Source organism: Salvelinus namaycush, chromosome 34, assembly GCF_016432855.1.
Source record: "Salvelinus namaycush isolate Seneca chromosome 34, SaNama_1.0, whole genome shotgun sequence".
NCBI classification, from domain to species: Eukaryota; Metazoa; Chordata; class Actinopteri; order Salmoniformes; family Salmonidae; genus Salvelinus; species Salvelinus namaycush.
The window spans coordinates 13870766-13898018 of NC_052340.1; the positions used below are offsets into that span (position 1 = coordinate 13870766).

The window sequence follows — 27253 nt, forward strand, 5'->3', positions numbered from 1 at the left end:
TTTCTGTGAATCCGCCAGTCGGGATTTTGGGAAAACCACAGAATTTATTTAAAGTTCTTGGCAACCCTACACATTTCACTGTTAGATGGAATTCTTACTTGTCTGGTAGTAGTCACACACTTTCACCACAGCTGGTTTCAGATTCCTCACAGGCACATCCTCCTCTATGGCCAGGCTGTACGTCTTCGTTTCCTTCTGCTTGAGCTGGAAGAAAAGGAATAATACATTTGACATTGCAGTTCAATGTTATAGATTCACATAGTGTTACTGTATAAAACATCCACTACGGTCTTACTTTGATGTTACTGTTCAAGTTAAATCCAGTGTGTAGATGCAAATGAGACCACATCCAACTAAGTTCTGTAACCGATAAAGACAGCCCCGTTTAGATGCAACAGTCATGTTCCTACCCCATCTAGGTAGATGATGACATGTCCTTCCTCCAGGTCAACACGTTTGACAGTGGGGTCATTTTTCAACTGGAAGAACAGAACACAGGATAAGATTGTGTCATAGTACAACTGATACATTCAAAGGACAACTACTGGCATTGACAAAACGATAATACTTACAATTAGAACAGATGCCATTATCATTTTATACATTAACTAATCCTCAAGGGGATTATACCTAGGGCCAGGAGTGTTCCCCAAACTGGTAAAACTCCTGGCCCTGATTAACTGAGGTTCTCTTATTGACTCACAGGCCCGAGGGAGGACTTGTCCAGGACGAAGCCGGAGAGAAGCTTGACATTGATGATCACCATGTTGGTCTCCACTCGCCGACCATTGTACCTGTCAGTCACACAGAGTCAGATGAAGGATGGATATTATCTTAAAGGTGCAAATATGCAGAAATCACTCCACCATTTCCTGATTGCTAAAATTCTACTAGTTAATGACAAAACAAGCAAGAAAATCATTGTACCATCTAAACCGCTTTGAAATATATTTTCAGTAACCAAACATTTATTTTATGCTGTTCAAAACCAAAAGTAAGATGCAAAAACGATACTTAAGAATGGGAAGCATAAAAAGAGATCTAATATTTTAGACTTGCAGTCAATGAGGATGATAGATCTATAACTCATATTTCCACATGAATTGTCAGGTCGCCCAAAAAGTTGTGCAGCATTAAAGATGCCTTTTAAAATGCATCTACACACTGATGGTCGTCATTTTTTTCAGCTGCTATTTCAAGGGTAAAAGGAATACCACTGTACCTGACAGCCACAGACACTATCAGAGATTTCTTGGTGCCGTCACATTTCCCAAGCGTCTGTGTTGAGATGTTGAAAACAGAGAAGTCAGGAGGGGGAATATTGTAGTGCATGGCGATCTGAAAAGACAGACAATACTATTGAGATGCATGAAATCAACAGACATTCCAATGTACAGTAGCACACATGCATTTCCATTAATGCTGAAATTCTAGGGTTGAAAAGTTAGTTTTTGTGCAACAGTGTGCTCTACTGAACACAAACCAGATACTCAGTACATGCAGTACTGAGAGGCAGCAAAGGAAAATGACTGGAGCCTGACCTGCACAAACACGCAGCTCTTGCCCTGTGCCTTGATGTTGTAGTCTCCACGGACCTCCCTCAGCTGCTCCTCCTGATAGAGCAGCCTGTTGTTCTGATTCACAGTGAACTCCATCTTCAGGCCTCCGGCCGAGTTCACACTGACTGTACTGGCGCCCTCTGGACTGAAGGTGGCAGCACCGTACTTGGCCAGGGCCTGCAGTGCTACTACTGTGTCCTGGTGACAGTGGGGAGGGGGGGAGAAAAGTACTGTTGCAAAATCAAATCTGGATCAACTATAGTTTGGGTATGGATGGAGAGAATCAATAAAATTAAGCACAATTCAAGGAAATCCATGTGTTGTGTTATGAAATGATTGTAAGGCTTTAATACAATGTCCAATTTGCTACATTTCATATACAAATAAGGATTTGGTGTGATCCATGTTTGGACATGTACTAACAGTAGGATCGACAGGCAGATGAGGTGCTAGAGTGAATGAAAGTCTACCAGACCAACAAAGTACCTGTGTGGAGGCAAAGCCTCCGTAGGGGTTCTGCTGTTGGGCCAGCCAGCGGACGATGCCAATGGAGTAGTCCAGCCCAAAGCCTGGCATGGTGGGACCGGAGAGCAGCGCCAGCAGCACATAGGATGTCATCTCCACCTCCAGAGAGTCAGTCTTCGTCCCTGAAGCCTCTGCTCTCTCCCAGTGACAATTGCCACCTGTGGGAATTTTCATTGTCAGTTTCCCAGCAGTCAGAAAGGTAGAGACATTTTCACCAAGAGACAAGACATACCTGAGGTAGCAGCTATCTTGTCCAGGTGGGCGATGAGCTTGGCCCTCATGTCCTGGTTTTGGGCCAGGGTGAAGGTGTAGGACAGCAGGGCCATGGTGTAGGTGTTCTCCAGCTGGTCAGACACTGCTGCCTTCAGACACGTCAGACTCTTCTCCACCATGGGGTCCTGACACACCCACATACAACAGGATTGTGTTTATTAGGCACCAAGCAGAGGAACACTGATCCAGATATTCCCTCCCAGTTTCAATAAGAAACATGCACATTGTTGCAAAATGTTCTTGGCTTTTCCATTGCGCTCCCTAATGAACACCCAGACCTTTTCTCAGGTTAATACGGGTATGAGTACCGAATAATGTTAGCAATATAAATAAACTAGTGTATATACTGTGTACAGTGACAGAGCTTGAGGAGCTGCAGAGAAGAATGGGACAAAAACATTATGGATTTTCTCCCATTCTTCTCTGCAGATCCTCTCAAGCTCTGTCATGTTAGATGGGGAGCGTTTCTGCACAGCTATTTTCAGGTCTCTCCAGAGGCAAAACAGTCAGGGGTCCTGAGCGCTCTGGAGCAGGTTTTCATCAAGGACCTCTGTACTTTGCGCCGTTCATCTTTGCCTTGATCCTGACTAGTCTCCCAGTCCCTGCTACTGAAAAACACCCCCACAGCATGCTGCCACCGCCACCATGCTTCACCGTAGGGATGTTGCCAGGTTTCCTCCAGACATGGCCCTTTGAATTCTTTGGCCTGAATGCCATCTTGGTTTCATCAGACCAGAGAATCTTGTTTCTCATGGTCTGAGAGTCTTTAGGTGCCTTTTGGCAAACCCCAAGTGGGCTGTCATGTGCCTTTTACTGGAGGAGTGGCTTCCGCCTGGCACTCTACCATAAAGGCCTGATTGGTGGAGTGCTGCAGAGATGGTTTTCCTTCTGGAAGGTTCTCCCATCTCCACAGAGGAACTCCAGAGCTCTGTCAGACTGACCGTCAGGATCTTGGTCACCTCTGACCAAGGCCCATCTCCCCCGATTTCTCAGTTTGGCCGGCCGGTTCTAGGAAGAGACTTGGTGGTTCCAAACTTTTTCCATTTAAGAATGATGGCAGCCACTGTGTTCTTGGGGACCTTCAATGCTGCAGAAATGTTGGTACCCTTCCCCAGATCTGTGCCTCGACAATCTGTCTCGGAGCTCAACGGACAATTCCTTCAACCTCATGGCTTGGTTTTTGCTCTGGCATTCACTGTCAACTGTGGGACCTTATATAGACAGGTGTGTGCCTTTCCAAATCAAGTCCAATCAATTGAATTTACCACAAGTGGACTCCAATCAACTTGTATAAACACCTCAAGGATGATCAGTGGAAACAGGATGCACCTGAGCTCAATCTCATTGCAGAAGATCTGAGGAATCTGTTTTATTTTCAATACATGTGCAAACATTTCTACAAACCGGTTCTTGCTTTGTCATGTGTATAGATTGCTGAGGATTTTAAAAATGGTATAAGGCTAACGTAACAAAAATCAAGGGGTCTGAATACTTTTCCAGAAGGAACTGTATATTGGGATGTTGTTTAACAAATTCGAATACATGGCAAGTGAGGCGTTGTGGGTGATATCGTCTTATTTAAAATTGTGTGAAGTAGTTGGACGGCTAAGCAGAAATATCCACTAAGGCCGTGTGGACCACCTTGTTTATCAATAATATTTTTTTTTAAATACTTGGATATGGAAAGAGGTGATAACTCACAGAAGTGTTGCCATCCAGCTCCAGCGTTGATGTAGGCAGTGAGCGACACTTGATCCCCGACCCCTCCCTATGACAACAAAGGATGCCAGTAAACTTCATACAGTACTCCCAAGGTGTTACACAGTTTCAAAGTCACTGATGTCAGGTAAAATCATTGCAGTGTTTAAAACATTCAAATGATAATGGTGCAAAGATAAAGAACAGGTGGGTAATAATTTTAAGAGTACTGTTTTGGAGATGCAAAAGCTGTCGGGACTAGTCAGTCAGACTGAGGTCCCTTTAGGGAGGTGGTATGTTCTCAGGACTGGCTAAAACATGCTTGGGATTCTTGTTGTGCTCAGTATGTGCTCCTTTAGGGCACACGTGGGGTTCTAAGGTCCTGCTGAACAGTACATTATCCTACATGTCAGTGCAATATGAAGTATGTAAAGTAATTCATATTTGATGTTAGACTACGTATTATTATCAAGTCTTTTGTTTGCTAGTTATCTAGGATTTTATGCAGACTCCACCATTGCACTCTAAATAGAAATGGGACACTTGCACCAGAACCTCCTGCTGAATCTCTGCCCTTAACGTTACCTTGTCACATTTGGTGGCTGCAGTATAATACTCCTCTTATTACCCACTGAGCTCTGACCCCCCTTTACCTTCATGCCGTTATGGAAGAGTTTCCCCACTGACGCGATGCAGCCATCCGTCTGCTGGTGACTGGCCAACCAGGCCTTGGCCTGGGCAATGTGGGCGGGGTCCACAAAGATGTAGGGCTTGGCCCCTCCAAAGGACTTCAGCACAAAGGAGGTGAGCCTGAGAGAACACAGGTCAGATGTCACTGGAGTTACACGGACTAGATGTCGTGAGCCTTGCCTAAACTATGGATCATAGACTCTAGATAACAGTAGCCATACTGTATGTGCTGAAGCCAACTCTATATTTGCCATAGCACATACTAGTATGGTTTGAGACCATCACATTCCTACCTTGATTACATACTGCAACCCCCTTTAAACTAATGTAATTTTCATAACAAACAAATGTAAATTGAGGAATCATCTAAGAGAAGGTATTATGACTGTGTGGACAATTGAACTGACCACGTGTTTCCAGACTCATCGCTCTTCCCAAAGGCACTGTAGGAGCCATCGTCATGCTTGTAGTTGAGCTCTCTCTGGTAGCCTGCAACACAAATGGCCAAATGAACAAAGACACTCCTTCTAGGGACTTGTACTGCATGTGGAAGGTGACGTTAACTGGTTCAGAGCCAAATACACTGCTCAAAAAAATAAAGGGAACACTTAAACAACACAATGTAACTCCAAGTCAATCACACTTCTGTGAAATCAAACTGTCCACTTAGGAAGCAACACTGATTGACAATAAATTTCACATGCTGTTGTGCAAATGGAATAGACAAAAGGTGGAAATTATAGGCAATTAGCCAAATATATACAACAGGTTGTTGCTAGTCAGAGATGCACACAGGATCAGACAACTCATTTAAAAAGTACAAGGCTTACTACAAATATTGTCATATACCAGGGCATGCTATGTATGCCATTAAACATTGCAGTCCATTTCACAAGGGTTGTGTCCAGTAGGAAGATTGTTATTTTTAGGCTGTAACTGAACATGTCTGATAATAATTGTTTGATTTGTTGTGCCTTACTGAACTGGACCCAGTTCACTCACCACTGTCTAGGAAGCCCGTGGCCCTGGTCTGGATCTCCATGGTGAGCTGCCGGGTGCTCTGCAGGTAGTTGAGGATGTAGATGTTGGGAGCAAACAGCACCATGTTCTGCTCTCCACAGCCATAGGGCATCTGCAACAGGCTGTCCAGGTTCTTTATGGCCCGACCCATCAGGTCACCTGGTGAAAGAGACCAACCATTGAGACAATCGCAGTGGATAGTTGACCAGCAGAGCCCCATTTCTTACCTTAACCCTAAAAATAACCAATGCTTATCCTGATCAGCCATAACCTTAAGGCAATCATAGATCTGCAGGTGGAAATCCACATCCATGAATAGAGGGATGAAAAATCCTTGCCTACACTTCATCTGCACCAAAATGGAAAACATATCCTGAAAATGTTATGAAACTTAAAATAATTAGGTGTGAAAACTCAGCAAAACAGATGAAGAATTCTCACCCAGTACTGAGAGAGAGGCCTTGGCAGAGCCCTCCACAAACACCTCAGGCAGCTTCAGAGAGATGTCCTTCTCCACTGGGCCCTCTGGTGACGCGAGACAGATAAACGAGACAGACTGAGTGACTTGAGAACCAATTAAAAAGTATCTGTCATCTAAACTACAACAAATGCACGTCAACTTAATCGTCAGGGTAGTTATGAGAAAGTATGACTGATAGAGGTCAGGAGATTACCTGCAGGGCAGAGCAGAGCGTTGTGGCTGACCGTCTCCTGGGTTCCCTCGGCCTGACAGAGAAAGTGAAACAGCACCAAAATTTTAATTTTAAAAAGTGTAATGACAAGTAAATTCTGCCATAGAATTTATATGGTAACCACTTAAAGGTACATTTCACTCAAATGTTTTAGACCTGAAACGTAGACCAATTTTAAGATAAGTCTATGTCCCAGACCATCTGTTATGTAGGTCCAGCTATACAGCTTAATCTAAAAATGTAAAAGATATGCACCAAGTAATTCTTTATTAAAAATATATATACACATTTTCAATTTATTATGCATGGGCCGGAGTCTAACTGCACTTGGGCTTGAAACACCAAACCTCGTTGGTCTCCTCGCATAAAAATATGCAACATACAATAGCAGGGGATATAAATTCTACTGTATTCACCCTTGCCCTAGTGTTACTGAACACCCGGATCTCTTTATAATTAATGTGGGAGAAAAACAGTTGACTTGCTATGCAGGACAGACACTCACCTCCACCAGCAGTGTTTGCACAACGGTGTCAATGCGTCCTTTCCCTGGCACCGTGGCCACCTCGTTGCCGCAGAACTTCTTAGTTGTCAACGCCTCGGCGCTCACTTTCACGCTCACCTCCCCTATAGTTCAGTCCAGGGAGACATTAACATTCTAGTCTAGACCAGTCACCCATCAACCTGCCCTTCCATCAGCTTGCGCACCCTTAACCACTCCACCTCCAGCCTCTGTCACTCATGTACCCTGGCTCAACTGTTCCCTCCTTTGTTCCATCCCTCATTTCCTCTCCCCCTTGTTCCCTCCCACCATTTCTCTGATAGCCACAGATAACCCGAGGGTTATAACCCCCGAGGGTTATCTTTGAGCATGTCATATATTCAAGGAATTTGTGTATCATATAAATAATTTCATTTACATAAATTTCAGTCTAACGAGAGCTGTGTGAAGTCAACAACCCTGTCTTACAGGAGCATCACTGCTTCCAAATCACTCCCTACCCCTCTGGCCCTAACCCTTCACTATTTGCATATTTGAAAGGTGTGGATGGTATAAGCAGTGCAGTGGAGCTTCTACCATATTTCTAACACCTTACCGATCTGCAAACAAAGGGTTAGGGGGCAAGAGCCTAGGTGTAGGGAGTAACTGTGGAGTCTATTGCAAGAGCCTTGTGATAGATTGACAGAGAGTACTGTATGGCTCACCTAAAGCAGTTGGGGCGAGGGTCCACTTGAAGGTCCTGCTCTCTTCAGCACAGACACAGTGTGTACTGGCAGCCTTCACATGGCCTGGCTGTGAACTGGTTCGACTCAGCTAGAGTTACCTTCACCTAAGAGAAACACATGGGGTCAATTGCAACTCTTTACTAGATTTCTCAAAAACGTCTATAGATTGTCGGCAACAGGCAGCTCGTGGGCCAAAACCGTCCCGTGAGTGATTTGTTCCCCCAAAGTTTAGCAAAAATAACTAATTCAAGGGTATCTTTATATGTTCTACATTGTAGAATAGTGACGACATCATAACTATGACAACCAAAAAAAATTGTTAAAATATATTTTATATTCTTCAAAGTAGCCACCCTTTGCCTTGAGAGCTTTGCACACTCGTGGCATTCCCTCAACCAGCTTCATGAGTAATGTTATCCAACAGTCTTGAAGGAGTTCCCACATATGCTGAGCACTCGTTGGCTGCTTTTCCTTCACTCTGCGGTCCAACTCAACCCAAAACATCTCAATTGGGTTGAGGTAAGGTCACCTGACGCAGTACACCATTGCTCTCCTTGCTCAAACAGCCCTTACAGCCTGGAGGTGTGTTTTGAGTCATTGTCCGGTTGAAAAACAAATCATCCCTTTAAGTGCAAACCAGATGTTACGGCGTATCGCTGCAGAATGCTGTGGTAGCCATGCTGGTTAAGTGTGCCTTGAATTGTAAATAAATCAGTGTCACCAGCAAAGCACCCCCACACCACAATGCTTCCCGGTGGGAACCACACATGCGGAGATCCGTTCACCTACTCTGCGTCTCACAAAGACATGGCGGTTGGAACCAAACATCTCAAATTTGGAGTCAGGGACAGACTACTGGTCTAATGTCCATTGCTTGTTTTTCTTGGCCAAGTCTCTTCTTATTGGTGTCCTTTAGTAGTGGTTTCTTTGCAGCAATTTGACCATGAAGGCCTGATTCACACAGTCTCCTCTGAATAGGTGATGTTGAGATGTGTCTGTTACTTGAACTCTGAAGCTTTATTTGGGCTGCAATTCCTGAGGCTGATAACTAATAAACTTATCTTCTGCAGCAGAGGTAAGTCTGGGTCTTCCTTTCCTGTGGCGGTCCTCATGAGAGCCAGTTATCATAGCGCTTGATGGTTTTTGCAACTGCACTTGAAGGTCAGTCAAAACAGAAAATGTCAACTTTGTCATTCCTTTAAGACATGAAGAAACTTTCAGACTTGTTTCTCATTGCTTATTTGAGCTGTTCTTGCCATAATATGGACTTGGTCTTTCACCAAATAGGGCTATCAAATGCATTAGAGGAAAGAAATTCCACAAATTAACAAGTCACACCTGGTAATTGAAAAGCATTCCAGGTCACTACCTCATGAAGCTGGTTGAGAGAAAGCCAAGAGTGTGCAAAGCTGTCAAGGCAACAGGTAGCTACTTTGAAGAATCTCAAATACAAAATCTATTTTGATTTGTTTAACACATTTTTGGTTACTACATGATTCCATGTGTTATTTCATAGTTGAGATGTCATCACTATTATACAATGTACAAAATTGTAAAATAAAAAAACCTGGAATTAGTAGGTGTCCAAACTTTTGATTGGTACCGTACACTGCCGTTCAAAGGTTTGGGGTCACTTAGAAATGTCATTGTTTTTGAAAGAGCACATTTTGTCCATTCAAATATCAAATTGATCAGCAATACAGTGTAGACATTGTTAATGTTGTAAATGACCATTGTAGCTGGAAACGGCTGATTTTTTAATGGAATATTTACATCGGCCCATTACCGGCAACCATCACTCCTGTGTTCCAATGGCACGTTGTGTTAGCTAATCCAAGTTTATAATTTTAAAAGGCTAATTGATCATTAGTAAACCCTTTTGCAATTATGTTAGCACAGCTGAAAACTGTGCTAATAAAACTGGCCTTTAGAGAATCAGAATTGGTGGGTTTGATTACAGGCAGAAACAAAGAAACTCGTTCTGAAACTCGTCAGTCTATTCTTGTTCTGAGAACTGAAGGCTATTCAATAGGAGAAATTGTCAAGAAACTGAAGATCTCATACAACACTGTGTACTACTCCCTTCACAGAACAGCACAAACTGGCTCTAACCAGAATAGAACGAGGAGTGGGAGGCCCCGGTGCACAACTGAGCAAGAAGACAAGTACATTAGTGTGTCGAGTTTGAGAAAGACACCTCACAAGTCCTCAACTGGCAGCTTCATTAAATAGTACCCGCAAAACACCAGTCTCAACGTCAACAGTGAAGAGGCGACTCCGGGATGCTGGCCTTCTAGGCAGAGTTGCAAAGAAAAAGCCATCAGACTCAGCCAATAAAATAACAGATTAAGATGGGCAAAAGAACAGACACTGGACAGAGGAACTCTGCCTAGAAGGCCAGCATCCCAGAGTCGATGCTGTTAGATTATCATCATCAGGCCCCCCCCCTAATCATTTGCTCCAACACAAATTGGCCTGCAGCTGAATCTAGTTGCCTACCCCTGGTCTACCCAAATGAAGTGGGACTGGAGAGGTAAAGAAAGAGACAACACTGGGAGGGCTTACCATGATACACTTGGAGAGGTAGTTGAACACTGTGGCCTTGAGTGTGAACACCTCCCCCCGGATGACAGAGTAGGGCAGCGTCAGGCTCACAAAGAAGGGTTGGAAGGCAGTGAGGCCAGTGTTGGGAGCCAGGCCAAAACCCACTGGGGAAGTACAGAACGCCCCTGCAGCCCACTTAGTGATGGTGTCAGGGACAGTCTTCTCAACATTCACCTTTCCTGTATGTCTGGTAGTGGTGAAAAGGGCGCAATAAAAACACAAAATGTATATTAACATTAGAACATATAACATGGTCAATTCAATAGCGGACTAGGTGATTTTTTTATATCGACCCCTAGGACAAAGACATGCCTGTGGTTTCAGTATTGCCATATTAGTAGGCATTGTCAGCCCAGCACCCCATGGAAAGGGATGTGTTGGACTACAAATATGGCGTCTGTCACAAAGCTTACCCCACAGGAACCAGGTCCCAGATCCAGGTCTCAGGGAAGTACGTGCGGACGGTCTCCTTAGGCCCGCCAGAGGCTCCAGGGGTTGGTGCACTCTCCTCATTTGGCATCATGTTCATGGGACGAGCTGTAAATAGAAACAAATCCTTCATTAGGTTGACTAGAAAGGTTTATACATAAACATATCAAATCAAAGTTTATTGGTCACATACAGATTTGCAGGCATTTTGGCAGGTGCAGTGAAATGCTGGCATTACTAGCTCCAACAATACAAATAAAAGGTTAAGAACTAACAATCCAAGTAGATATTAGTGGGAATATAAATGGTGTGGATAGACAGAATATAATTTGGGAAATAAAAAATGTACAGTAGTAGCTATATTAGGATGAGCCATGTCGAGAACAGTATTATCATACAGTGATTAAACAGTATATAAACAGAATGAGGTGACCAGCATTCAATGACTCTATACAATACCTTCCATCATAACATTATGTTTCATTGCATAGGTAGTCTTGCAGTCGTAAGGTTTTTTCACATCAGAGTTGGTCAGGATCTTGATTCCAACTTCCTAAAATGAAAAGTACAATTAATTAATTGAGTGTCTACTTTACAAAGACGCCATTTCAGCAGTCTTGTATATACTTACTATTAATTTATACATTTTCCATATTCAAAACAGACAAACTTATTTGAGTCTCATACTTTAAAGATGCTGTAGACATCGTTTTTGTCGTCGCTGGGGCCAAACCAGAATGAGCGTTTCCCCCAATCAGGTACAACCAACTCATCGACCAGTTTTGGTACGGGTGGAAGGCGCATCCTCATCATCTCCTCTTCAAATCTTGGAGGATATCGAAGGCATGGGTAGGGGTCTGCTACCCTGTATGAATATCCAGACAACTTCTGAACAGGCAGCTGACTGAAGACCTGCGGAGAAGTAATATACCTCTAGTAATACTGACTTTATAATCCGCAGCATCTTGACAGTCAGAGCGTGGTCAGAGGTTTTAGGGTCAGTACATAGTCAGGACAATGTCAGTGCATAGGATAACACCTGGGTTAAATTCAAATAGCCAATACTTGATCTGCACTCGATTTAGTGGTACAACAGAACCAACGAAATAGTCCCACAAGTTGAAACTTCTAAACTTTAAGTATCAGACAGTGGTTAATACATGGTTAGAGGAAGCTGACAATGAGCCAAATCCTATCTTGAAAAACATGGGTGAACAAAAACAATGCCAAAGGTGGTGTGATCATGGTTAGGCTTCAGCTTAGTGTGGTGAGTCAATGGTTAGTTAGTTAATGTGACGGGCTGTGTCTTGTCCCAAATGGCACCCTATTCCCTCTATAGTGCACTGACCACAATGAGGCCCTGGTTAAGAGTAGTGCACTACATAGAGCCATTTGGGATGCAGGACCATGGAGAACGTACAGAGTCTAGGCTGAGCTCCTGTTCAGGCTGCAGCAGCAGCACACTCTGGTCGATGGCCCTGAGAGAACACAGAGACCCTGGGTGGGCCTGGAGGCTCAGAGAGGTCTTCTCCCATGGCAACTCCTGGAGGGACGAGAACTTCAGGGACACCTGGAGAGGAGAAAAGCAGGAGACATCACAGCTATGTTGAAATATATCTATACTAGCATACATGTCCAACGCATTGGTTCATTCCAAATATAGTAGCATCCTGGTACAGAGCCCATAACATAATAATGCTTGTACTGTGTAGAGCAGGGGTCTCCAACTGGTAGCTTGTGATCGACCTGTAGGTCGCAGCCCACCTAGAGTAGCTCGCCCAAAAATTCTGAAAGTACATGTAAATCTCACGTGTTCCACAGCAAACTGTCAAACACCGTAAGCTCTCAGCTACTATCTAATCAACGCAACATTGACATCCCAGCCCCGGTTAGCCACTATTGGCTTAAAAAGCCAAACCTAACACAATGTCTGCCAACTCATCTCCATTAATATTACCCCAGTCGGTCTGTGCGGTGTGCATGTGTGCCTACCACTCAGTGTGTAGCCAGTTGATGTGATCATCTTGTGAGTTGGCAGAAATATTTCCCCCCCAAAAAACTAAATTAAAATGTTAACTGCGAAGTAGGCTGACCTGGCAGAATTATATCATGAGTAAGTGTATCTGTGGGGATTGCGCAGCAAAAGCCCCAGCTTAGATATTCAACGTACTTTTTCTTATTCAGCATGCTACTCCTCCTACACCGTTTACGCTAGACACGCAGTTCAAACTAAAACGTGTGGAATGGTCTCACTCAAGTTACTTGTATACAACTTTTTGTTCTGACTGGAAAGAGCAGATTAGGAATAGCTGCTACCAATAAAAAAAAAGTTAGCCGTTTGTCAGAGTGACATGCTGAGGTCTACTATACTGTGTGTCATTATGGAGCAGCCCAAACGGAGCCATTGCTATGGGTACTCACCAGACAGAGGGCAAAAAAATGAGGGTGACCACAATTACTGATCACAACCACACAAATATTGACCACAACCACACATCTAGTGATCACTCAACTGCTGACCACAACTACATATCTTCCGACCATTCATCTTCTGACCTCAACCACACAACACCTGACTACAACAACTAGTGACCAAAACCACTGACTTTCATCTACACCACTACTGAGCACGCAACTGACCACAACCAGAAACAGAAACAGATCCAAAGGATTTGTGATGATCCAAAAGGTGCAGTTGAAGGATTTCATATCATCGTCTGATGCGAAGTCATTTTGGAAATTGATCGTAGTGCATGTTGCACCGATAGATCACATTTCATGTAGCTGGTGAAAGACGCCTAGTTGCCTACCTTGTTTTTTAGGCAGAGGTGAATGGGGAAGTCTCGGCTGTCTGCTACTGCCTCCCCATCAGGCAACACGGTGTACACCACCACCTGGGCAAAAGGGGTCAGCTCAGGCATCCGCTGCAGCGAGAGCATCAGCTGCCCTTGGTTAACTGAAATAAGAGATGGACAATGGGATGGACATTAGCTCACCATAAACCACCAATACGGACATAGTGTTCAGTGACTAGTCTATGAAATATACTGTGCAGTAAGAGCTTGTACTGAAGATGTAATCTGGATGATTGAATTCTGTCGTGACAGCTTTATATCCCATGCCAGTTTAATGCCATTAGGTCTTTTCCAGGAGGTATGTTCTCTAATCAAGTAGGGTTCTGAGAAGTTCTAAAGAAAAAATGTCAGGAAGCATTCGGAAGAATCCAAGACGCTTTATTTACCTTTTCTTTCTTTAATGGCCACAGGAAGATGGCTGTGCTGCTGAATGCTGCCTCTAGATATAACCTGGGACATAAGACAGCCAGGTGGCAGCGTCAACATTAACAACCAGAGAAAGAGTTGACAAAACCTGGAGATCTGCTAGCAAATATATTACTAAAGTGATATATTACTGTGTATCAGCTAAGGTGAAATATTCAACTAGAAGTCAAGTACTATATGGTTTTCCCAAGCCATTCTTAAAATATTTCCAGACAAAACAATCAAATACTGAAGTAAAATATCCCAAATCTTGTGGTGGAAAAGTTTTTGAGTGAAACATCCCTTTAATCTTACCAGATAGAAGAAGTCCAGGGTCGTCTGTCCCTTTTTCAGCTCCACCCCTTGGATGATGTAGTGAGCAAGAACAATACCATCCTTCTCACAGGAGAACTTCCCTTCACCCTGCATTATATTCACAAAGCTCTTGCTCTTGGAATAAAATTTCCATGCGAAATGGTAAGCAGATGTATATAAAGGTCTACGCACACCCTGCTCGTACGGATAATCCTTCTCAACCTTTTGATAACGAGCCTGGTTCAAGAAAAACAGAAAATGTATCAAAATTAGAAATTGTAGTAACCTCGGAGAATACACCAGGAAATTAATGATCAGTCAGAACAAACTGAATATTTACAGTAAATAATATATGATTAAATATTCAGAGGTAAACATGAGTGAGGGACCACTGACCGACAGAGAGACAGAATCAGAACTCCATAGAGAAGTGTCTAGAGAGAAAGAAGCAATGCCCTTGCTGTCTGTGGTGAGAGTCCAGTTCTCAGATGTGCCACTGTTTTGTAGGAAGAGATACACAGGCTCATTGGGAATGGGACTAGAGTCTGGACCGGTCACTTTGATCTGAAAACACAGGACAGGATGACTGCAGACATTCAATATACTAAATATACACTCCCATTAAATACAAGACATCAAATGCCTAGTTTAGATGAGCCAAATGATATGTTAACATTCAGCACAACTTCTTTCAAAGATATTTCCCTGCAGTGTTAAAAAAAACATTTGTTAATATAGTTTGTCCTCACCTTCCCCTCGTATGCAATTCCTGGTTTATATGCTTGGGGCACCTCCTCAAAACTGACAGTTATGATGACATTGGTGAAGCTTGCCTTGCCACTACCTTTAAGGATGACCCCTGGAGAGAACACAGGCAATGGTCAGAGGTTAACAGTTCAGCATGTAAACACATCTACGTTCAAGATAAGGTTCTCCTACCCGTTCCATATTCCTCCATCTCAGTCTCCACTTCGAAGTCCCCAAAAGATTCACGTAGACGGAACCGGGTCAAGTCGATAATTTGGGTTGCACAACCAGTTTTGTCAGTCTAGGGAGAATGAGTACAGTTGTAGGTCAGCTTCGCGACAAAAACCTTAACATTTCGTCCACAGTGAGTGTTCTTCGTCAAAGAATTTGGCGTAACAATAAAAACACTTACTTTCATAAGATACAACTCGCAGATATTACTAGAATCAGTGAACCAGCGATATTGAACGACATTTCTGCAAACTTTCGCCGTGACAGACCCCACCACTGGTTTTCCATAAGTGTATCTAGAAATAAAGTCAGCAGAAGACAGACAAATTAACTGTTGCAAAAAAGTAGAAACAGCTTTGAACATGAGCAAGTAGCAAACATGGGACAGGATCTATAAAGTACAGTCTATGCAATAACCAAATTAAGGCTTAATATTCTGTCCATTAAGTGTCCCAGTTTACATCATCATCTTATTGTCTGTCATCTTATGCACTTACTTTCCACAAACTCTTAGTGTTGCTTGTTTGTCCAGAATAGTGATGGTTTGGGGTAGATAGACTTTGACCTCATATTTGGGTAAAACTATAAAAAATACATATCAATATTATTTCCTCATTGTCTGTTGAACTACACCAAAAACATAATCACAGACCACAATGGAATCAACATGTAAAAACAATAATCAGATTTGTTTTATCCCATACTTTTCTCTTTTTATCCCATGCCAATTTCCTCACCATATTCTTTGATGTCAAAGTTTTGGGAGGTTTGCTCTCCCTTCTCATTCCATGCAGTGATGATATAACTTCCTTGCGTTGCCTCTGCGGACATGGGGTGGGACAGGTCCAGAATTCCACTCACTGTTGACTGGTTCAACCACTGAGCAATGCGGTTGGAGTTTGGGTCCTGTATACAGATTCATAATAGGTTGAAGGAATGTATTTTTGTTATAGAGAGGAATTGTATAAATTCATGCCACAGTACATATTGGCAGGTAATATTTTTGAAGGGAGATCATGTCATTATTATTGCTCATGTTATATACAGCTTTGGTTTTTAGTTGCAATGGATTTGAATGAGTCTCACCTGAAGCGCCACTGTTAGATACTAGAAAAGAGAAACAAAACATTCAGCCCCCCAAAACATTCTCAAACTTTATTATTTCCCTAAATTGTTCTCACAGTAGGCCTAAAGGGAACTACTATCGTGTCAAAAATGGGTTTGAAGCAGTTTCACGACTTCCCAAAACAGTTTCTACAGTACAGGCATCTTTATCTACAGAGTTACAGTAGAGCAAATAAACTCTGACCACGTTTGCCGAGCCAGCTACACAGTCCGTCTGTCTCACCCAGACAACACTGAAAGAGTAACTTACCATCTGATTGAATGTCAAGAAACTGGCATCCAGCGAGACGATTCGGAACTTGACTGGAAAAACGGTAGAAACATTTGTCTATATAGTGTACAGTATATCCATCCACCATTTCAGTAATGACCTTTCATCAAGCTTATGGCCTCACAAATATACTGTAAAGTACACAAACATTTCAGTGTTCATCAAAGATGATTTCTAACTACCTGTCTGTCCAGGTTTGTAGACTGGTTTGTCTGTCTGGAAAATGGTCAGGAATCTTTTAGGCTTGATAAGGATCTTGGTCTTATTACTCATCTCATCCTTCCTCCCCTTGATGCTGACATGGACAGTGGCCACACTTTCAGCCTTCACTGGGGGTACCTACAATATGAAGAACAGAAGCTTGTTAGATTGTCTACAATTGTCTAGCCCCTTAACCAAAGTATGGCTCTCTGACTGAGTAGCTTGAGAACAGAGGGCTTTTTGTTAAGTGGTAGATATAGTAATCATACTTCGCTCTGCTGAGGTTAACTGCTATTGCCTTTCATAGGTTGGATCATTTTCCATACAACACCCAGCCTGTAATCCAAGTTGAATTCCACAAAACATGATTGACTACTCAGAATAAAATAATGAAGTGTTGAATGAATGTAGCTAGCTTGAGTCTAGTAAGAATAGTGTTCTTTAGATGATGGTAGAGGATGACCAGTACTAGTTTCCATAGTATTATAGAAGATCCTGATCTATAGCGCATCACATCGTTGTGGAACTTTGCAGTTAGAAATGTCATACATAGAGCTGGCTTGATACTTTACATGTCAGAGAGGCATGTTGGTTCTACATGAAATATTTATATCAGAGCATTCCACAATGTTGTAGCCTGCTGAACGCAGCACAGTTGCAGCTGACCTGGAAGGAGATGCAGCGATAGAAGTCCTGTGTTACGGCTTCCTCCAGTAGAATGATGCTGCTGCCACCCTCCATCTCCAGCGTCACCTTCAACGACAGAGGCTCTGTGGCTTGGTGGACCTGAGCACAAAGTTTCTCTTTGGTCCCTCCTACCACCTCCGAGCTGACCGTCACCAGGTAAATCCTAAAAGGGGAAAGAGTCAGCATGAATGCAGCTGTGGTAATAATACTTAAGTGGCAGTGTACTCAAACAGCTCTTTAGTTCCTTTGTAGCCTACTGATTTTTTAAAGTTGGGGATAAAGTGACCTTAATTGTCTCTGGCTATGTGCCCCACTCAGAGTCCAATGTAGGGCACAATTGATTCTGTTTTGTCTCATAACAAATGAAAAGCCTCACATGCAGAGAGATAGAGGTACTGTATGTATAACAGTGATGTCCTGTGGCCTTACCAATATCTTTTTTTGTATTATTATTCACAAAGAGACAATTGCAAGCATCTATTAATTTATCAGTGCAATGAACATATAAAAATTATATTTAATATGTTTAGAACTAAAATAATTATATTGTTCAGGTTGGCTATTCTACACCTGCACGTGCATAGCGTGCAGAATTCAGAGTATAATTAATTCCTACATTTGAAGTTGTATCCAGCCAGACATGTAAATAAAAATAGCTGATTGTGTGTTTAATCTACTGCTTTCTACATCAAATGTTTTGTAGCGTACTTACGATTTGAAGGTGCTCGATGTCGCGGTTTGTATAATCACTGATGTGATCAATACAAAGAAAAGTAAGTTGAGAGCCATGGCCATAGCTTCGGTACACAGTCGGTCTTCCTCCGCACTTCGAAATGCTCCCTTCTCTTCCTCGTCCAGGGAGATTGTCAGGAAAGCTGCACAAACGGTGCTATATATACCCAAATGCACCCTCCTGTGTCACTCCCTTCCAAATTGTTTGGAACACTGCAGCCACCTCCCGTTTCCTCCCAATTCCCGCTGAAGTTCTCAACTAGTCACAGCCCCCGACCAATGGGATGGTCAGAATGATGATGAAATCACCTCAGGCTATTTTGGCTGGAACACCTGAGAGAAGAAATACCTATGTAGCCTGGCTAACCTGTCGATTTAGTCCACCTGTCAATTTAGCCATTATTCATGTGAAAAGCCACCATAGCCTACAGCTTTCTGCTTTGACTGATAAAATGCAACATATTAGCTAACCAATAGCATATTTATTTCCCATTGTGTCAACACTATGGTAATATCAACAGCCAAATATTGTCATCTAATCTAACAGTAAACCTAGTGGATTAATATACAACAACAAGAGTAATTTGAAACAATGGCAATTGTATGCTCCAATGCAGGGGGATTGTGCCTCTTGCTATTCTCAGTGGTGTAAAGTACTTAAGTAATACTCTCAAGTATTTTTTACTTACGTAGTTTTTTGGGGTAACTGTACTTTACTATTGATATTTTTGACAACTTGTACTTTTACTCCACTACATTCCTAAAGAAAATGATGTGTTTTTACACCATACATTTTCCCTGACACCAAAAAGTACAGGTTACAGTTTGAATGCTTAGGAGGACAGGAAAATTGCCTAATTCACACACTTATCAAGAGAAGATACCTGCTCATCCCCATACTGCCTCTGATATGGCGGACTCACTAAACACATGCTTCATTTGTAAATGATGTCCGTAAATTAAAAAACAAGAAAATGATGCTGTCTGGTTTGCTTTATATAAGGAATTTGAAATCATTTATACTTGTACTTTTACTTTTGATACTTAAGTATATTTTAGCAATTACATTTACTTTTGATAGTTAAGTATATTTAAAACCAAATACTTTTAACCTTTTACTCAAGTAGTATTTTACTGAGTGACTTTCACTTTACTAGTCATTTTCTATTAAGGTATCTTTACTTTTACTCAAGCATGACAACTGGGTACTTTTTCCACCACTGGTTATTCTAAACATCTCTTTCTGGGTGCTGAAATTAGCCACATGTCAATGTGAACAGCCGTTATGCCATTATAATGTGGATATCAGGCCCCGTGTTCCCCCAGGAATGAAGAGGAGTAAGTTAATAATGTGGATATCATGGAGAGAGTTTTCCATAGGCCAACCATGGCTGATAAAAATAATATGAAGATGGTGAAACTAAAACAATGACATTTCCTAAGGAAAATATGTATGCTTGCTAGTCTTGAAGTATTATGATTTAGTTTAGTTTACTAGGATCTCCATTAGCTGCTGCACATGCAGTAGCCACTCTTACTGGGATCCACATAAAATACAGTCACATCTGAAATGTATTAGCACCCTTGATAAAGATGAGCAAAAAAGACTGTATAAAATAAATAATAAACACTGAGCTATAATGTATGCTCAATTTTTTTCAGAGAAAAATATTTACTTTAACAGGTATTGCTTTTGAAATCTTAAAAATATAGGTGTGGCCAGTCCTTGCATCCATAGCTCTGTGTATGGATGCAGAGAAGTTCTCAACTAGACGCAGCCTTCTGACCAATGGGACAGTCAGAATGACGACCAAAATACCCCAGGCAATTTCTTTTGGACACATGTTGGCGGGAACACTTGAGAGAAGAAATACATGTTTAGCCTGGCTAACCTGTTGATTTAGCCCACCTGTCAATTTAGACATTAGCCATGGAAAAGCCACCATAGCCTACTGCTATGTGCTTGGAGGGATAAAATGCAACATATTAGCTCACCAATAGCATATTTATTTCCCATTGTGTGAGCAGGAAATGTCCTTTTCTAGTTTCACTATCCTCATATTATTTATATCAGCCATGGTTGGCCTATGCAAAACTCTCTCCATGATATCCACATTACTGACTATCAACAGCCAAATATTGTCATCAAATTTAACAGTAAACCTAGTGGATCAATATAGAACAACAAGTGTAATTTCATACAATTGCAATTGTACGCTCCAATGCAGGAGGATTGGGCCTCTTGTTATTCTAAACATTTGGTTCTGGGTGCCGAGATTAGCCTCAGCAAACCAAAATGTGTTGTTAGGAATTATGTGGATATCAGGCCATGTTCCTTCAGGAACTAAGAAGATTAGGTAAATAATGTGGATGTCATGTAGAGAGTTTTGCATAGGCAAACCATGGCTGATATAAATTATATGAAGACATTGTAAAACTAGAAACGCTGTATGCTTTCTAGTCTTGAAGTATTATGGTTTAGTTTCGTTTAGTTTATTAAGATCCCCATTAGCTGCTGTAACTCTTCCTGGGGTCCAACATAAAACTTAACATACAGTCACATCCAAAATTATTAGCACCCTTGATAAAGCAAAAAATACTATAAAATAAATTATACAAATACTGAGCTGTATTGTATGACCACATTTATATATATATACACTGCTCAAACACTTAAACAACACAATGTAACTCCAAGTCAATCACACTTCTGTGAAATCAAACTGTCCACTTAGGAAGCAACACTGATTGACAATAAATTTCACATGCTGTTGTGCAAATGGTATAGACAAAAGGTGGAAATTATAGGTAATTAGCAAGACACCCCCAATAAAGGAGTGGTTCTGCAGGTGGTGACCACAGACCACTTCTCAGTTCCTATGCTTCCTGGCTGATGTTTTGGTCACTTTTGAATGCTGGCGGTGCTTTCACTCTAGTGGTAGCATGAGACGGAGTCTACAACCCACACAAGTGGCTCAGGTAGTGCAGCTCATCCAGGATGGCACATCAATGCGTGCTGTGGCAAGAAGGTTTGCTGTGTCTGTCAGCGTAGTGTCCAGAGCATGGAGGCGCTACCAGGAGACAGGCCAGTACATCAGGAGACGTGGAGGAGGCCGTAGGAGGGCAACAACCCAGCAGCAGGACCGCTACCTCCGCCTTTGTGCAATGAGGATTAGGAGGAGCACTGCCAGAGCCCTGCAAAATGACCTCCAGCAGGCCACAAATGTGCATGTGTCTGCTCAAACGGTCAGAAACAGACTCCATGAGGGTGGTATGAGGACCCGACGTCCACAGGTGGGGGTTGTGCTTACAGCCCAAACCTAAATACCAGCAACAGTGTGTGAAAACCTTGTGAAGACTTACAGAAAACGTTTGACCTCTGTCATTGCCAACAAAGGGTATATAACAAAGTATTGAGATAAACTTTTGTTATTGACCAAATACTTATTTTCCACCATAATTTGCAAATAAATTCATTAAAAATCCTACAATGTGATTTTCTGGATTTTTTTTTCTCATTTTGTCTGTCATAGTTGAAGTGTACCTATGATGAAAAAACAGGCCTCTCTCATCTTTTTAAGTGGGAGAACTTGCACAATTGGTGGCTGACTAAATACTTTTTTGCCCCACTGTAGGTAAACAGAGATGGCCTCCTCGCTTCGCGTTCCTAGGAAACTATGCAGTATTTTGTTTTTTTACGTGTTATTTCTTACATTGGTACCCCAGGTAATCTTAGGTTTTATTACATACAGTCGGGAGGAACTACTGAATATAAGAGCAACGTCAACTCACCATCATTACGACCAGGAATATGACTTTCCCGAAGCGGATCCAGTGTTTTGCCTTCCACCCAGGACAATGGATCTGATCCCAGCCGGCGAACCTAAACAACGTCGCCGTAAAAGGGGCAAACGAAGCGGTCTTCTGGTCAGGCTCCGGAGACGGGCACATCGCGCACCACTCCCTAGCATACTACTCGCCAATGTCCAGCCTCTTGACAACAAGTTTGACGAAATCCGAGCAAGGGTTGCCTTCCAGAGAGACATCAGAGACTGTAACGTTCTTTGCTTCACGGAAACATGGCTCACCCGAGAGACTCTATCGGAGTCGGTGCAGCCAGCTGGTTTCTTCATGCATCGCGCCGACAGAAGCAAGCATCTTTCTGGTAAGAAGAGGGGCGGGGGGGTATGCCTTATGATTAACGAGACGTGGTGTGATCATAACAACATACAGGAACTCAAGTCCTTCTGCTCACCTGACTTAGAATTCCTCACAATCAAATGTCGACCGCATTATCTACCAAGGGAATTCTCTTCGATTATAATCACAGCCGTATATATTCCCCCCCAAGCAGACACATCGATGGCCCTGAACGAACTTCATTTGACTCTATGTAAACTGGAAACCACATATCCTGAGGCTGCATTCATTGTAGCTGGGGATTTTAACAAGGCTAATCTGAAAACAAGACTCCCTAAATTCTACCCGCATATCGATTGCGCAACCAGGGCTGGTAAAACCCTGGATCATTGTTATTCTAAATTCCGTGACGCATATAAGGCCCTCCCCCGCTCTCCTTTCGGAAAAGCTGACCGCGACTCCATTTTGTTGCTTCCAGCCTACACACAGAAACTAAAACAAGAAGCTCCCGCGCTCAGGTCTGTTCAATGCTGGTCCGACCAATCTGATTCCACGCTTCAAGACTGCTTTGATCACGTGGATTGGGATATGTTCCGCATTGCGTCCAACAACAACATTGACGAATACGCTGATTCGGTGAGCGAGTTCATTAGAAAGTGCATTGGCGATGTCGTATCCACAACAACTATTAAAACATTCCCAAACCAGAAACCGTGGATTGATGGCAGCATTCACGCGAAACTGAAAGCGCGAACCACTGCTTTTAACTAGGGCAAGGTGACCGGAAACATGACCGAATACAAACAGTGTAGCTATTCCCTCCGCAAGGCAATCAAACAAGCTAAGCGTCAGTATAGAGACATAGTAGAGTTGCAATTCAACGGCTCAGACACAAGAGGTATGTGGCAGGGTCTACAGTCAATCACGGATTACAAAAAGAAAACCAGCCCCGTTGCGGACCAGGATGTCTTGCTCCCAGACAAATAACTTCTTTGCTCGCTTTGAGGACAATACAGTGCCACTGACACGGCCCGCTACCAAAACCTGCGGACTCTCCTTCACTGCAGCCGAAGTGAGTAAAACATTTAAACGTGTTAACCCTCGCAAGGCTGCAGGCCCAGACGGCATCCCCAGCCGTGTCCTCAGAGCATGCGCAGACCAGCTGGCTGGTGTGTTTATGAACATATTCAATCAATCCTTATCCCAGTCTGCTGTTCCCACATGCTCCAAGAGGGCCATCATTGTTCCTGTTCCCAAGAAAGCTAAGGTAACTGAGCTAAATGACTACCGCCCCGTAGCACTCACTTCCGTCATCATGAAAATCTTTGAGAGACTAGTCAAGGACCATATCACCTCCACCCTACCTGACACCCTAGACCCACTCCAATTTGCTTACCGCCCCAATAGAGCCACAGACGACGCAATCGCAACCACACTGCACACTGCCCTAACCCATCTGGACAAGAGGAATACCTATGTGAGAATGCTGTTCATCGACTACAGCTCAGCATTTAACACCATAGTACCCTCCAAACTTGTCATCTAGCTCGAGACCCTGGGTCTCGAGCCCGCACTGTGCAACTGGGTACTGGACTTCCTGACATGCCGCCCCCAGGTGGTGAGTGTAGGTAACAACATCTCCACCCCGCTGATCCTCAACACTGGGGCCCCACAAGGGTGCGTTCTGAGCCCTCTCCTGTACTCCCTGTTCACCCACGACTGCGTGGCCATGCACGCTTCCAACTCAATCATCAAGTTTGCGGACGACACTACAGTGGTAGGCTTGATTACCAACAACGACGAGACGGCCTACAGGGAGGAGGTGAGGGCCCTCAGAGTGTGGTGTCAGGAAAATAACCTCACACTCAACGTCAACAAAACAAAGGAGATGATTGTGGACTTCAGGAAACAGCAGAGGGAGCACCCCCCTATCCACATCGACGGGACAGTAGTGGAGAGGGTAGTAAGTTTTAAGTTCCTCGGCGTACACATCACGGACAAACTGATTTGGTCCACCCACACAGACAGCGTTGTGAAGAAGACCTCAGGAGGCTGAAGAAATTCGGCTTGTTACCAAAAGCACTCACAAACTTCTACAAATGCACAATCGAGAGCATCATGTCGGGCTGTATCACCGCTTGGTACGGCAACTGCTCCACCCACAACCGTAAGGCTCTCCAGAGGGTAGTGAGGTCTGCACAACGCATCACTGGGGGCAAACTACCTGCCCTCCAGGACACCTACACCACCCGATGTCACAGGAAGGCCATAAAGATCATCAAGGACAACAAACACCCGAGCCACTGCCTGTTCACCCCGCTATCGTCCAGAAGGCGAGGTCAGTACAGGTGCATCAAAGCAGGGACCGAGAGACTGAAAAACAGCTTCTATCTCAAGGCCATCAGACTGTTAAACAGCCACCACTAACATCGAGTGGCTGCTGCCAACATACTGACTCAACTCCAGCTCACTTTAATAATGGAATTGATGGAAATTGATCAAAAACGTATCACTAGCCACTTTAAACAATGCCACTTAATATAATGTATATGTATATACTGTACTCTATATCATCTACTGCATCTTGCCATCTTTATGTAATAATGTATCACTAGCCACTTTAAACTATGCACTTTTATGTTTACATACCCTACATTACTCATCTCGTATGTATATACTGTACTCGATACCATCTACTGCATCTTGCCTATGCCGTTCTGTACCATCACTCATTCATATATCTTTATGTACATATTCTTTATCCCTTTACACTTGTGTGTATAAGGTAGTAGTTGTGGAATTGTTCGGTTAGATTACTCGTTGGTTATTACTGCATTGTCGGAACTAGAAGCACAAGCATTTCGCTACACTCGCATTAACATCTGCTAACCATGTGTATGTGACAAATAACATTTGGTTTGATTTGATTTGATTTGAGCTACATGTCTTAACAAAAGATTCCACTATGCAAGTAACCATTTCGGGTGCGTTTGTAAATTCTGTCTGGCCATCTACTCTACTTCAAAGCACTCTCGCCTGAGTATGCCAGAGCGCAGAATAACTGATGAATTTACGAACGCTCAACACCCGTTGAATATGGCCGGTGTCAGTAACAGTCTGCAAAAATGCGTAATCCAATGTTTGACAGCAGCACAGTTACAGTCCCCAACGCTCTGGATAACATGAAAACAGCCTAACCAGCTCTGCTAGGGTGAGTAAAATGGTCAGAGTGGGGTGTTTTCTCATTTGTGTCTGGAAGTAGCTAGCAAGCTAGCCAATATTTGCGTGGGTGCTTGACTGCAGTTGTGAGGTAAGAACGTTCGGGTCAACCATACTCATCGGCCAGTCGCTCTGAATTTAGGAACGGACAATCTGACAGCAAAGTTACAGTCACCAACACTCTGGATAACATAACAGCCTAACCAGCTCTGCTAGGGCGAGTAATGTTCAGTGAGCTGTTCTCTCATTCGTGTCTGGAAGTAGCTAGCAAGTTAGCTTGGGTGCTTGACTGCTGTTGTTAGTACAGAATGCACAGATCAACCCTTAAAGAGATGGGTGGGGCTAAAGAAGGGCTCTCCAGTAGTAGTACCAAAACATTCAAAGGCCATTTTCTCAAAAGTGAGTTTACAAGTTTATCAACTTTCAAAGCACAATTACTTTCCCATTGTTGCTCAACTGTAGTGATAATATGCCATTTTGTAGCACAGAGTCTCTACTTTTATTCAATGTAAAAAACACAATTTCAAAATTTGCTACACAAGACCAATTTGAGCCAGTCGGTCACTATGTATTCAGCCACCAATTATTCTGTTCATACATCAACTATTTAAAAAAACAAAACGTTATTTTTGTTAAATATATAGGTATTTTCAACATAATACAAACCTGTGTGGCAGCCATTCTATCACAGAGAGCCTCTGCCCCCTGGCTCTCCCTCTAGCCCTGCTAGCCGAACTGCCATCATCAATTTTGTCCAACGCAACCTGTGCATACAATGAATGACGTTAGCTAGATGTCCTGCTATGTGAAATACTTTCTTACAAACATTGGCTATTACTAGCTGTTTGAAACTAATTGTGTCAAACTAGCTTTGGTTTAGCAAACGTTAGCAAGGGAACAGACAGAACACATCACGGAAAATCGAAAAGTTGGTTCAGAGTTCGTTTTTTTATTTCAATCTGCGTGTCCTGATCGCGTCTGGTGTGGGTGGACAAAATCAACATGCGCGCAATAGCGTGCGAGCGGTCTGGTCAGCATGTTAGCATTGCAAAATAAATCCACACATACATTTTATTCAATCATTGCACTCACACTGCTCGCTGTTTCACAGTTCCAGGCAAGAACATCTTCTTGACTGGGCATTGACATCGCATTACTAGTTTCACAGCCCCATGCAAAAAAACACATTCTTGACCAGGTATGGACATCACATTACCAGTTTAACAACATTCAAGAACACACTATAGGCCAGGAATGGTGGTTGCATTACCAGTTTCACACTGTTTACTTCAGATACAATTTACTGGATTTAATCAAGTCAAACTTTGGGATAATTCAGTAAGAACAGCAAGCACACTAATAACTAGTAGGAACCAATATAACTTGATGAGCAAGGTATGTCGCAATATCCTTTAATCCTTCCTCTTAGCAAACACTATGTTTATTAAGGTATATGTGTGTGCTTGCTAGCCTTGAAGTATTAATGGTTGTGAAATAGTAGTACTAGTGACAGTGGTAATGACGGCAGTAGGCCTAGTAATGGTAGTAGTTAAAGGTAGTTATTTCGGGGTGGTTTGTAGGTGTGGACTTGTTATAGTGGGAAATTAT

At 42.8% G+C, this 27253-nt stretch overlaps 2 protein-coding genes and 1 long non-coding RNA gene across 3 annotated transcripts; all 3 read right to left on the reverse strand.

Annotated features, from left to right (window-relative positions):
* Window positions 1–66: 66 nt before the first annotated feature.
* On the reverse strand, window positions 67–13686 carry LOC120029191 (alpha-2-macroglobulin-like). The gene is made up of 21 exons (XM_038974485.1): window positions 13528–13686; window positions 12138–12287; window positions 11405–11629; window positions 11177–11270; window positions 10702–10825; window positions 10184–10475; window positions 7664–7772; window positions 6963–7084; window positions 6440–6491; window positions 6207–6290; window positions 5748–5924; window positions 5153–5234; window positions 4709–4865; window positions 4059–4125; window positions 2317–2496; window positions 2046–2242; window positions 1542–1757; window positions 1223–1338; window positions 704–794; window positions 411–479; window positions 67–204 (listed from the first exon to the last, which is right to left on the reverse strand). The coding sequence occupies exons 1-21, from the start codon at window positions 13654–13656 to the stop codon at window positions 82–84; spliced, it is 2856 nt and encodes a 951-aa protein (XP_038830413.1). The 5' UTR covers window positions 13657–13686; the 3' UTR covers window positions 67–81.
* A 1809-nt stretch (window positions 13687–15495) lies between these two features.
* Window positions 15496–16200, reverse strand: LOC120028341. Its single transcript, XR_005473432.1, has 3 exons — window positions 16008–16200; window positions 15768–15852; window positions 15496–15566 (listed from the first exon to the last, which is right to left on the reverse strand). It is a non-coding gene; the product is annotated as an uncharacterized LOC120028341 (long non-coding RNA).
* A 126-nt stretch (window positions 16201–16326) lies between these two features.
* LOC120029192 (alpha-2-macroglobulin) lies at window positions 16327–17788 on the reverse strand. Its single transcript, XM_038974486.1, has 4 exons — window positions 17534–17788; window positions 16849–17005; window positions 16646–16698; window positions 16327–16377 (listed from the first exon to the last, which is right to left on the reverse strand). The coding sequence occupies exons 1-4, from the start codon at window positions 17738–17740 to the stop codon at window positions 16327–16329; spliced, it is 468 nt and encodes a 155-aa protein (XP_038830414.1). The 5' UTR covers window positions 17741–17788.
* Between the last annotated feature and the right edge of the window lie 9465 nt (window positions 17789–27253).